Raw genomic sequence first — 13,588 nt, 5'->3', positions numbered from 1 at the left:
ACATTAGGTGTCACACTGGAGAAAAACCTTTCAGTTGTTCTCTTTGTGGTAAAAGATTTACTCAGAAGGGAAATATGACACAACACCTGACAGTCCACACAAGAGAGAAACCATGTAGCTGCCCTGTTTGTGGTGAGAGGTTTGCACAAAAAGGAAATTTGACACAACACATGACAGTCCACAGAAGAGAAAAACTTTGTTGGTGAGAGATTGATATGGTGATTCTGAGAGAACAGACTTGAATTTACAACAAAAAAACTCAGCAAAGAGTCAACATGTCTAAACTACCATTCAGCTTTGGGCAGGAAAATAGTCAAGGTTGTCATGGCATAGACATGCCACTGTGGCTCAGGTAGTAGAACAGGTTGTGGAATAGTCTTAGAGTTTGGGGTTTTGATTCCTGGTTCATCATGCCTACAGATGGTTTGCACCTTGCATGTTAGCTTGCTTCACTTAATGACAATAAGGGCTTTGATTTGATAATAAGTTACACACCAACTTGTACGTTATAGGTGCTGTTGAAAGCTGTGGATCAAGACACTGTAAATTCTTAAAATAAGAATGAGTTGTTCTACACTTTACTAGGTTATATGTTCTCTTTTTGTCTTTAAGTGTAGTGTTTGTATTTCAGTGTGTAATAATATGTTTGGATCCCTTCTTGAATCTTACTAGGTGCAAGAGTTGTAATCTTATTTTACTGGCTGAGATGGCAGAAACACAGTTTTTACTGGCAGCCTGATTGTTATTCACAATCTGTAGCTACAACAAGAAAATGAGATGAGCGGCAGAGTAAGAGAAATTCATTAAATGTATCTGAGACACTGAGAAACTATGGCCCATATAGTTATCATATTCAGAAACAAATCAAATGCTGACCAAGGGATTCTTAAATTGATGCAAGGGGATCAGCTAATCTTTTGTCACCCCTCTTTTGGTACCATTTTCACTACAAAAATGCACACTGGCCATACAATTGTGTTACAGAGTGATAGAAATTGTTTCAATTCATCTTTGATTGGAATTATGAGATTCAGATCTTGTAATGTTTAGAAATGATCCAGGTCTTCTCAAGTCACATTTTAAAAGGTGTGTTGAAGAAAATTTCAACAGGTGGTATTATGGAACTGCTTTTTTTAATTTCGTGTAATTCCTCTTTGGTTCAAGACAGTGCTTCAATGTGATTACAATTCAAAGTATTTTTGAAAATTATTACAATTACATTAAACGTTTGAAGTCACAGATGTTAACTTTTATAAGAAACTGAACATAGTGTTGCCATAGATTCAGTAGGATACATTCTTGGCTACAATGTAAAGCCCTGTTTTTTAAGCTTCTTTTAACATTATTGAAAACATTTTGAAAAAGTATGCTCAGTTAGCTTACATATTGCTATCTACCATCGGGTGTGCACGCAGTCATTACCTGCACCTAGCCCTTTCATCTCCCTTATAGTTTAAAAAACAGTGGACCGAGTTTTAATGGGTGAAAGTTGCATCACCTTTTTAGTTAAATGTCTTGTAAAAGCCCTGTTTTTTGTTTTGTTTGCTTTTTCAAAAGAAAAAAAGCTGACAACATTGGATACAATTTCTGGTTTATAGGCCAGCAACAGACTTATGTCAATGTATTTGCTCATGCCACTTAACATAAGACTCTTATGTTTGCCAGAGCCCATCATGAAGTTAAATTTAAGCTAGTTTGCTGCTAAAAGATGGGGCTGTTTGCTCTGTTCATGAGAAGTCAGAAGTGCAAGCTGCAACATATGACTCAAATATTGTCTTGTATTGATAGTCGGATCCAACAGCTTGGGACTGTAATGTCAATGGAGACAATGACTTATATAATGTAGCTAAAGTTATTTAGGGGACTAATGGTGATGGTTGTGGCCCTTCTGTGTGGTGTGCATGTTCCCACTGTATTCTCCCTGCGTGGGTTGTCTGCCTGTACTCCAGCTTCCTCCCACAGTCTATACACATGCATGTTAGGTTAAAGTAGTGGGTAGTTAATTCGGGTTAAAATTGAAAGTAGATTGTGCGCCCTGGTAGCTCAACAGGTTGAGCAGGTGACCCATAAACAAGGGCTACAGTCCCTGTTGCAGTGGCCATGGGTTTCATTCAAATTGCTGCAGATCCTTCCCCTATTCTTCTCCCCACTTCCCTTTCTCTCACTGCTGCCCTGTCAATAAAGCTAATAAATAATTTTAAAAATTAATTAATTGAGAGTGGACATGCGTGCATGAGTGCGTGCGTGTGAAGTGGAATGATTCCTTGGCTGAAATTCCCAAGGTGGTGGTGTCAGCAAACTCCAGGTTCCTCCAGATGAGACAGGGCACAGTGAAGCATGAAGAGGATGGCATCATCCACTTCAATGTGTTCTTTGTATGCAAACTGCAGGGAATTGAGTCTGTGTTTGACCTCAAGCCTCAGTAGGCGTAGAATCAGTCGCTCCAGAGTTTTCATGATGTGTGACGTAAGGGCAATAGGTCTGTAGTCATTTAGCTCAGCTGGACATTTGATTTTTGGTACCGGTACAATACAGGATGTCTTCCATTGAGCAGATGTCAGACGTAGTGTGAAATTGGCTGGTTCATAGTTATTTAACCAACAGTCATTACTAAGCTGTAGCAGTGCAGTCATTACTAAGCTGTGTCTGGTGACAACATTGTCAGACAAATTAACCAAAATCCAGGTTAGCTTTGAGATCAGCTATAACAATGACTGCCTCTGATGAAAATCACGTTTTGTACCTTGTCAGCATGTTTATGTTTTTAAATAGTCAGTACCCTGAGTGCTTTCACTTTGAAACGGCAGTGTAACAATGGCAGTCTCAGAAACATGGACTATGCAGTAAAGTAAGCTTTTCAGTGGACAATATCAAAATATTTGTCTTAAATGGATTTGTTAAGACATGTGCTTAATAATCAAAGGATTTTCTGTGGGGATTGTGACTAGCTCAATTAGCCTAAGATGTTCCAGTTATATTTATTCAGCTTAAAATATTCACTTGATTAATAAAAGCTTGCTACCTTACATTAGATAAGTTGGAGAACGACATTATTTTGCTGTAAGACGTCGGGGGGCGCTTCTGCTTTGTTGAGGGGGATGAGACTCGTGAGTGACGTCATTACGGGGGAGGAGAGCTACCGAAAAACCCAAGGTTGGAGGCGAAGCACGTTTCTCTTGTGCAACTTTCCCTCTGAAAATGTCCACACTCCAAACGCTGAAAACGTTTATCAACCAGCGGCTCACTGTGGCTGTAGAGGAGATATTCGGCCTCCTGGAAACAACAATTTCCAACTATGAAGAGGAGATTAATCGCCAGCGCAGGCTGATAGAAGATGAGAGGTCTGAGTTCCTGATCAAAAAAGCAGGTATGTCCAAGTTTTTCTCGGATGCTGCTCTCATTACAGCCATGTCCCCCTCTTTTCTTACTTCACAAGCTACTGTTAACCCTAGTGACCAAACAACTGAACAGTGGTTCTGTAGCGTTGGAAATAAGCTCATCTAGCCAGTCACTGCTACGTCAAGTCAGACGACATTAAAGCCGGTAGAGCTTGTAAACGTTTTCATAGTAACAGCGTAAGAATTTTAAAAAAAAAATTTAAAAATCTGAGCAGGGTGATTTTCATACATTATTAGTGGCCCCGTGGATAAATGTACATAATTTTCCGGATTGAATTTGGCTTTATTTGTGTGACAATGACTGGTGTGCTTTAATGCTTTTATCATTGATCACTGTGATGGAGATGATACCGGAAGTGTATCCGAACTCTTCGAAAAGCAACACTGAACACAAATAAGCTGAGCCGGACTGAGAGCTGGACTGAGAGACTGTATAATAAAGATTGTTATGATCTTTATTTTACGGTACGTAGTGACATTAGTGGGTCAGCAGCAATGTTGAGCCGAAAGTCAGAGTTTTCAGTGTCACGTCTCGTTTACCAAATAATTTCCTGAAGATTGTTTATAAGCGATACAGATTCTCAGTTGAGGGAATATTTTGTATCTGCAAACATGTTGATCTGTACGTTACTAGTCCCACTGAATGAATCCGTAAAGTTATAGTATCACACACTGTATTCATCATGTTGCCATGGGAACATGTATTTTGGTTGGTTACACAGGAATCACATCAAACTCAAATTTGCACAGAAAGAGAGAGTTTATTTACTTGTTTTGTACTGCCTTATCAATAACAAGGGAGTTTTTTTCTTTTTAGAAACACCCTTGCATAGGAGTAGGTTTATCCCATCTCAAATCATCACATTTTTACAACAATTTCAGCTTGACCATCTTGATTTGTCCGATTTCTTATAGCATAAAATCTGAATAAAATATTTAATAATTGTTTTCTTAATATATCAAATACCTTCCGGACTAAAGATCTTTTAAAACATTGCCCATCGATCCACTATCAGCAGACTTCAAGAAAAAAATCAATTCTGACCAAATTTTTGTTGTGTGTAGAAACTATTTAGTATTTATTTTCAGGAAGGCTTGTTTTGATTTCTTTTAAACTTCATGAAGGGAATGTATTCATGTCCATTGAAAACATAGAAACAGTTATATTACTAAGATTAAGAAGTTTACAGCTGATCACTTGGACAAAGAAATGGCCTTCTGGAGAAATCACGCATGTGGTCAGATGAAAAGAAAATTGAGTTCCTGATGATAGCAGCATCATGCTGTGGGGTGATTTTGCTTCCAGTGGACTGTTTCTTTACAGAAAGTAAATGAAATAATGAAGGAGGATGATTACCTCCATAATCTTCAGGAAAACCTAAAATCATCAGTCAGAACGATGGATCTTAGACAGTTGGGTGTTTTATCAAGACAATGACCCAAAGCACACATCAGAAATGCTAAGGAAATTACTAAATTTGGCTAGAATGAAGGTCAAATTTTAATAAAGTATCTATCTATCTATCTATCTATCTATCTATCTATCTATCTATCTATCTATCTATCTAGCTAGCTAGCTAGCTAGCTAGCTAGCTAGCTAGCTAGCTAGCTAGACTGGTCTCTACAAAATTCTGAGTTAAACACCATTAAGAACCTGTAGACTGTGAAGAAAACCAACCCATTTAGTTAAACGGCACCATTTATGTCAAAAGGATTAGTCAAATATACAACCAAATACCTGTGGGCTGCTCCCAAAAGCTTCTAGTTTATGCGAAAATTGTCAAATGACATTTAACCAAACAATAGCATTGCTGTATATTTTTTTCTCTGCAGATTTTGTTTTATTTCCAGATGAACTGTAATAAATCTATGAAGGAACCAAAATGCATAGTTGTTTTTTGTGACAAAGAATCATGTGTTTCAAAAATTCCATTACAAAGCATTAAGCTTCACAGGAGTCATTTGAAACTTGATATGATAATTGCCTTTGCTCCTTTACCTGTAAGGGACTTTACTATGGGTACTTATTGTGCTCTTTATTTCTGTTTAAATTGTTTTGATGTTTGCAGAGTGTTGTGAATGACCCAGAAACCTTAATGCGGCAAAATACATGGCAGATCAACATGTATTCTGGGAAGGTTAAATAAACCAAAGGGGCTTCTGATTTGTTATGAAAATTGCATTCGATAGTTTTGTCTTTTTCATGAATAATGATAAAACTGCATCACCAGCAGCAAATTTGGTTGAAACAAACAAATAAGAGTTGAAAATCTGTAATCAAAGGATAAAGTGTGCAAACTATTTGAGAAATGACTATATCAGACAGCTGTCTGCAAATTCAAAATCAAGTCAGCAGGTTTTATTGAGAGCAGTTTGCCCTGACATTAAATCAATCCTCCTGTAATTGAGACTTCAGAAACAACAGGATTGTATCCTCAGAGATTTCTGCTATGTTCTGGACTGATGCATGAAAGTGATCACTGGATGAAATCAGAGGATAAAGCTTTTCCTTTATGTGTTTTTCATCTTGATATTTAAAAAAAAAAATCAAATCTGTTAACAGCTTTTTAAATTGCCCTATTTTATTGCACAGTTCACTGTTTTTGAAGGTAAAATCCAACATATATTACGATTTTTTTTTTAGTATTCGCACTGAATTAAGATGTTGCAGTTTGCGAATATCACTCAATCTGATAGCACTGAAAAGGTTTTTGATGTTTGCAGTTCCCTGCAGTTTTATATCCCACTGAAATCTGTGGTCAAGTGTCATCTACAGTCCAGGGTTTAAGAGTGCAGTTTAACTGTTGGTGGGAGTAAATATCAGATATTTAAGGCTTTTAGTTCAATAATACTATATAGTTATCTAGTGAACACAAACTACAAGCTATAAAAACTCACTGTCACTGCACAGTTGATTGTTGAGCTTGTGTTGATATGTTTTTATGTTCTCTAAAGGCCATAAATGGATGAACGTAGCTTGGGCTTATGGTGAGAAATCCTGGATTTTGGAGCAAAGACGGGAATTACTCATTTTCCTTTTAAAACCGCAGGCATTTAACTCTGTGAATTTATGACCATTTCTGTGTTTCCTTTATGTGCAGATATGCAACAAGCAATGAGATTTCGAGTCATCATTGATCATGATATCAAGAAGATTACTTTCCAAAATGACATCCCCTCATCGGTGGAGGACTTCATTAAAGTATTTAAACAAGCTTTTTCCATCACCACAGACATAAGCCTTCAGTACAAAGATGCTGACTTTGATGACTTCTTCACACTAACCTCTACAAGTGACCTGAAGGATAAAGACACACTGAAAGTAGTGCACATGCCACCGGGCATAATAATGACCACGGTCCCTCATGAGCGCAACCCAGACAACTCTGATGTGTCCTCTGTGGACGATCTGCTCTCAGCAGATTCACAAGACAATCTGATTCCCAGTCCCCCTGCCACTGAGAGGCAACACCTGTGGCCTGCCCTGTTCCCTATTCCAATCTTCTCCTACAATACTGAGATGGCTTTGAGGCAAGGCAATGAGAAGTTTCTAAAAGATGGAACTCTACTAACAATACCAAGCATCAAATCAGACATTTTGGAGCGCCTGGCCGAGACCATGTTTTCCTATACAGCATATCCCAATGATCCACAGAGGGCGGCAGTTGCACAGGCACTAATAGAGAAGCATCCATGCTTGAGGGAGCCAGGCTCTTTTAATGGATGCTATGGGTGGCAGCAAAGTTTAAAATACAAATGTGGAAACTACCGAAGCAAATTAAAAGCACACGGAAACCCTGAACTGATTATAAATACACTTAAGCACAAGCAGGAGGGCGACAGAAAACCTGCCAAGAACGTCAAAAAACCGAGGAAATCTGAGGTGAACTACCTCCCCCCACATCCAGTGGGTGAAACAGACAGTAGCCTGGAAAATGTGAGACTTGAGCTTATAGCAATGAGCAAGATACAGGACAATGGCCAGATGATAAATGACATGATGTCCAGAACATACAGCTGTAGAAGGAGAGAAGTGGTTGGCCAATCTGTGCAGATTGCAGAGTTCAAAGAAAGATGGCCTGCCCTATTTGATCCATTACAGGTAAATAAAGTTAATGAGCAATCATCCTGTCACACCAGAAAATACCTGTATTACAACTCATTGTAGCATGTATCCTTATCTGGAGATAAAGTCCTTTTTTTAATTTATTTTTTTATAGCATCTTTTGGTTGTAAGATATTAAAGAAACATGACTTCATATAATAAGACACAATCAAGTCTTGGAGTGAATACAGTGAAGTGCAGTCAAAACTTACACTGAATAAATTGTCTCATGTCGAGTTTATGTAAAGGCAATGAAGAACAGAAGTCTTGTTACTTGAGTTTTTCTTTTTGTTAAATGGGAGTTGTTACACTAACTTTTCTTGGGTTGCCAGTTAATTTTGTGTTGCTAAGCTTACTGGCTAATCATTGCAGCTCTAGAACTAGCTGCTCAGTGATGCTGACAGTGCAATATCCCATTCATAAAATGGGAGAAGACACAAACTGGCTTGTCACAGGGCATACAGAACAGTGCTCATATCATCCTGAGCAGCACTGGTGGAAAAGGTGAAGCTACCTAACCATTTTGTCATTTCCAAGTGAATGAAAGGAAGAATGAAGAATTGAGAGCCTTTTGTTGCTTGTTGCAGACTGACAATAGTTAGTCTATATTGTTCAAGGCTCAATCATACTTTAGCAGTATACACAGTCTTAAGGTATCTTTGACCAAGCATGTAACATGCGTTAAAGCACCCGTTAAAGGCCTATTTAGCAATGTTCTTCATTTTCTTGGGTCAAGTCAAAATCTGTATGATGTTGCTTGGACCCAGTTATACTTCCTCACAAGTTTTTTGATTAGTTTTTATATCCAAAACTGTCTTTATGTCATAACATCTGCAAATTGAAATGTTTATGATCTTTCTAAAAGATTCTCCTAATATTGTTTTTTAAATGGCATACACAAAAAACATACAATGTGCAGGATGGTTGGAGAGTAGAAATGACAGCAGTGCCCTCTGGAGGGAAAAAACTTTAAAAGGGAGAGTATTTCCTTAAACATATTTGAAACTCAGAAGAAGCCTAAAACCCAAAGTGCAGCCTCAAACTGCAAGTATTTTATTACGTTATGTAGGAATATGTCTCTGTTACTTGCTATAAATGTGTGTCTTCAGTGTCATACATGGCAAAATACTATCTTTCAGATAAATGAAGAATTCCGAAGGTGCAACACCATTCCTCTGGAGTCCACATTCATCTCCCAGCTGGACGGGTATATGCCAAAGTTCCTGGAATTATTCAGGTCCAAAGGGGGAGCTGTTGGACAACGCATGAAGACTGTGCTGACTGACCTGATTCAGGTGAGGTCAACATCACAAAAAGTGAATAAGGTGAAACAATAACTAGCTAAATAGGAGCTTGAGCAACATGGTGTACACATATCAACCACAGCATTAAAGCTGGTGACAGGTAAAGGGAGTAACACTGATTCATTGCATTGTTCAGCTGGGAAACCTGGGGGCCTACATTCATGTAGATGTTACTTTGGCATATATCACTCACATAAACATTGCTAGAGACCAAGTGGGTCCTCTGTGGCCCACACGGCATTACCTTCTCCCAGCAGAACAATGCACCCTGTCACACTACAAAAACCTGCCGATCCAAATTGTTGAGATTCTGTTAGGAAGTTCAAAATTCAGAGTGGGATTCAAGGGCAAAGTGCCAAATTTGCCAGTCAGTGTCTTGGGAGAGATTATATTAAATACTGAGCTGAAATCAATACCTTTCTGATGCAGGTGGTTTTAATGTTGTGTGTAATAATGTGCCATACTACTGGTCATGGATTGTCATTTAGGTAATTATGAACTGAGAAAATGAAACACGCCCTTACTTAAGAAATGACTCGAGAGAAATTAAATTGCTTGACTTTTAATTTTTGATCCAATTATAGGACCCCCATGCCTCAGTTATGAAGAAGAGGGATGTGACTCTGAGATGTCTCATCGAGTACATGGGGGAGAGTGTGCAGGATCTCATCTCGGACTACTATGTAAGTGTTTTTACTGGATATGGATGAGAAAGAAAATCTTAATGCTATGATTCTGATCTAGTATTTCAGATCAGTTCACATCTTCTCAAAAAACATGTTTGTAGGCACACAATTAGTATTACTATAATGATAAAAAAAAATTAAAACTTACCTGTGAGGGCAAAGTGGAACACTTCAGTGGTTTACTGTAAAACACGCACACACCAGGGGGCTGTACTATGACGCAAGTTTGACATAGCCAGACTTTCTTTGTGTTAGTCGGCTCAACAAAAACTAAATCCCAGATCAGAGATAGCAGGTATCTCAAAGGTAGTTATCAACTTTCTTTGTTAACTCAGGCTTTCTCTTTCAATCTCTTCATGATCACAGGTGCAGGTAGCTCTTTTAAAATGGCCGTTTATTCTTTACAACCTTTGGAGCAGCTTCATCCTTAAACACGTGCCAGTCTCATGTCATGAGAACTACAATGTGCATGAACAATAAGAATATTTTAAGAGCAGAATTTACAATAACGATAACTGTTAAGATGTGAAAGAAAACATATACACAAATAAACAATACCTCGCTGCATTGCCTGTCCTGAAAGTTTCCTTTTTAAAGTCCTTTGAAGTCCATGAAAAGTCTCTCAAAGACACCCAAGCCAGCTCTGGAAGCAAAGCTGTTCTCCTGTCTATGCTGTCGGTCACTCAAATCTGTAGTGGAACCAAAAACATGTAACCTTAGTTCCTACATGGAAACTTAACCCTTTTGCTGTTTTTAAATTATTGTACAATTCCATAAATTATTCACTTATTTAACTTGTTAAATTATAACCCATGAAATTATGTATTACATGAACTTAGACCTTAAATTAAAACATTTACAGGTGCGCTCTGCATTTCACTAAAAGACCACATTTTTAAGTGTAGATACCGCAGTACACCGAAGTTATAAAATAACTACTTTACACCACTGTGGTTAACATGGTAGCTGCCTACGGGTACAGCGACACTAATGCAGCTTCATGATCATCTTGCACTCGCCCCAATATGACCACTTGAAATTTTAACTCGTACACTCTCCACAAAAAGGTCACACATGCAACCATTTTGGTGAAATTACTCTACAGAACTGTATGCCTCTCTCTGCTTTTTCAATTACAAAAAATATTACTGCCCTAACATATACAGATACCAATGTAATTGAAGGGTGGTCTGCACATCTCTAATAGCCAATACAGTCTCTCCATTAGTAATTAATGCTTTCTGTAAAACATTGAGTATATGTGTAATCTGAGCTTCAATATTTTTGGCTATATACTCTCATTACATTTGATGTGGTTTTCTAAAGTCTCGCTCCAGTAAGATTGAGTGATTGAGTAAGCATCATCTTAACTGGATTGCATGAAAACCTTTGACCTTTTTAATTTTTTCAGATGTAAACAACTCTGTTTTCATGTGTTTTAGAAAACAGCAGAGAATAAAGTGCTTGAGGACCTTCAAACACAGGGTATGAGGATCTACGTCTGTCACCAGCCACATGCAGTCGGCATTATAATTGATGGAATTCCAGTGCTGATGGGTCTGGATAACATGCCTGAAGCCTGCTGCCTGCTCCTTGGCCTGACCTACGCCCTGAATCTGGATTATCCTCCCAAGCTTGCTAAAACCTTTGAAGTTTTTCAAAGATTATTTGTAGGACTTGATACGCTGCAGCCAAAACCAACTTCAAAATATATCAACCTGAAAAACAGACTCCTCACCTAAACAATCACTTTGAGCTGCTGGTGCAGTTATATGTACCAAATGGTCTATTTTGTTCATGTTATATTTAGGAAATGTAGCACTGTGTCAACATGCGTGCCTCGTGTGAGCAGCACATCAGAGCAGCAGCAACAGTTCCAGTGGCATTCAGGCATACCTGAATTTTAGCAACAGTCACAGCCTAATACACAGTCACAGTAATTACATGCATCACAAGCCAGAAGATAGACTTAAAGCAAAAAAGAACACTCAGGGTCAAGTTACTGGACATATAACAAGTAAAATGCAAACTATCCCACCTAAGGTGTAGATAGCTGGATTGCTTATATTAGTAGTAATTTGCTTCCATCATACATGATTGTACTGAATGTTTTTAGTTTGTGTTCATTCATAAATGAGAGTTTGAAAATGGTTAAAACATGGTGATGTATTTCCTTCCTTTTGTTGAAATTCTATCTCAGTACTAAGGAAGTGAGTAAAGTAAATGACTTAATTTTCCACTCACCTCCATGTCACGTTATGTGAGATGGTCCTAGTAAAATTTTGGTCAGACTGTGCAGTATCAGCTTTAAGACTCGCCAGTAGTGCTGAGTAAGTCCCAAAACTAAAATGGGATAGAAAAGCCCTTGTATGCCCAGTTTTGGATGTTTCAAAAAAGTACTAAACAAGCTTATTGTACCAGGATTCTCTCAGGTCTGTAAAGCTCAGTGTGATGTGTAGTTTCTAAGTAAGATGTGAAACAAGTTCACATGAAAGTTTAGATTTACATGTAGCTAAACTAATGTTTGATTATCTTCTGAGTGAAAAAAATAATACTAAAAGAAATGCTTGTTTTTTAAAGAGACTGTTTTTATACATTTTGTAAATTGACATTTTAGTTTAAGTGTTACAAGACACAAGGTTCATTACTGATGGTATTGGCATGTAACTGTCAGAATGGATTAAAACAGTTTTGAAGTAGTTCGGTTTTTCTTTTCACTGTTGGTTACTTCATTGATTAGAGAGGTCACTAATGCATCCTGAAGAGCATAATGTCACTGCTGCATATACCGCCAGTTAAAAATCTCTCAAATAGAAAAACTTGGTATGACAAAAATATTTTGACCTTATGTTGCACTTTACACATTAAATTAAATGCTAAACATTTAATGAATCGCAGAGCAAGGAATATACTTGTTTAAGTTCTGATATTTATTGCACATACAATAAAATCAAAATCTTATTCATCCAAAAAGGGTCAAACAATACACTCCATTAATACTCTATTGGAAATTGAAACCCGATAAAACCAGAGGTGTCAAATTACAAGTCACGGCACATTAACTGCATATTACGAAGCACTGCATTAATCTATACATTAACTCCACTCATCAACATGCAGAAGTTAGGTCTCGGTACTACCAGGGATTACGTTAATTAATTACCCACAGTGGAACGTAAATAGGGAAATGACTAATACAAAACAAATAAAAACAACTGAAGAAATGAAAAGGAGCTTGTCTGCCCTCACAGGATGCACCCCCAAGTCTTTTCATCCACAGGTCATGCAAACCTAAGTGGACTAACAAAAGCAAAGAAATCTTACAAAGAAAACCAAAAAAAGGACAGCAGGAAACAGTGAATAGCATGCTAAGCATACACTGTAAAAGGCACAAACAGTAGATACAAAGTTAACAACTAAATGTATCATTAAACATTCCCAATGCAAAATATAAACCTTTTTTAATAATGTACAGAGTAGTCCTGCCCAATGCAAATGGGCTTCAATCTCCCTTTTGGCACTGTGGAGGTCTTAAGCCAATCATGGCAAGCTGCCCTACTATAAAGTGTGGATGCTGTCTCTCTGGATGCTGTCTCTCCCTCTGAGGCTGAGTGAGTGTCCCAGAGTGATGAAGAAAAACTAGTCCATGCATTTGTTACTTCCAGGCTTGACTATTGCAATTCCTTACCATCAGGATGTCCCAATAGCTCGCTGAAACACCTGCACTTGATCCAAAACACTGCAGCGAGAGTACTGACGGGAGTTAGCAAGACAGATCATATTTCTCTTATATATATCTCCATCGTATCTTAGAGACCTTATAGTACCATATCATCCTAGCCGAGGTCTTTGCTCTCAGATTGCAGGCTTATTTGTTGTTCCTAGAATTTCAGAAAGTAGAATGGAAGGCAGAGCCTTCAGTTATCAGGTACCTCTCCTGTGGAACCACCTCCCAGTTTGAGTTCGGGAGGTAGACACCCTCTCTATTTTTAAGACCAGGCTTAAAACCTTCATTTTTGACAAATCTTGTAGTTAGGGCTGACTGGGGGACCCTGAGAGGGGGTCAGCTGGACAAACTGACTTCTTCTTCGACAT

General features: G+C 38.1%; 1 protein-coding gene across 1 annotated transcript; it reads left to right on the top strand.

Moving 5' to 3' along the window:
* Positions 1–208: 208 nt before the first annotated feature.
* On the top strand, positions 209–12,192 carry LOC111570377 (uncharacterized). The gene is made up of 5 exons (XM_023273108.3): positions 209–3,367; positions 6,500–7,500; positions 8,643–8,798; positions 9,392–9,490; positions 10,936–12,192. The coding sequence occupies exons 1-5, from the start codon at positions 3,199–3,201 to the stop codon at positions 11,233–11,235; spliced, it is 1,725 nt and encodes a 574-aa protein (XP_023128876.1). The 5' UTR covers positions 209–3,198; the 3' UTR covers positions 11,236–12,192.
* Positions 12,193–13,588: the final 1,396 nt, after the last annotated feature.

Source organism: Amphiprion ocellaris, chromosome 10, assembly GCF_022539595.1.
Source record: "Amphiprion ocellaris isolate individual 3 ecotype Okinawa chromosome 10, ASM2253959v1, whole genome shotgun sequence".
NCBI classification, from domain to species: domain Eukaryota; kingdom Metazoa; phylum Chordata; class Actinopteri; family Pomacentridae; genus Amphiprion; species Amphiprion ocellaris.
Note: the sequence above shows the minus strand (reverse complement) of the source record. Positions and strands in the feature narration are given on the sequence as shown.

Bases quoted from the DNA above. Each gene is read 5' to 3' on its own strand.
- LOC111570377 (XM_023273108.3), top strand. From the start codon at position 3,199: ATGTCCACACTCCAAACGCTGAAAACGTTTATCAACCAGCGGCTCACT. The intron at 3,368-6,499 runs GTATGTCCAAGT...CTTTATGTGCAG, and splicing joins GTTCCTGATCAAAAAAGCAG to ATATGCAACAAGCAATGAGA. The intron at 7,501-8,642 runs GTAAATAAAGTT...ACTATCTTTCAG, and splicing joins CCCTATTTGATCCATTACAG to ATAAATGAAGAATTCCGAAG.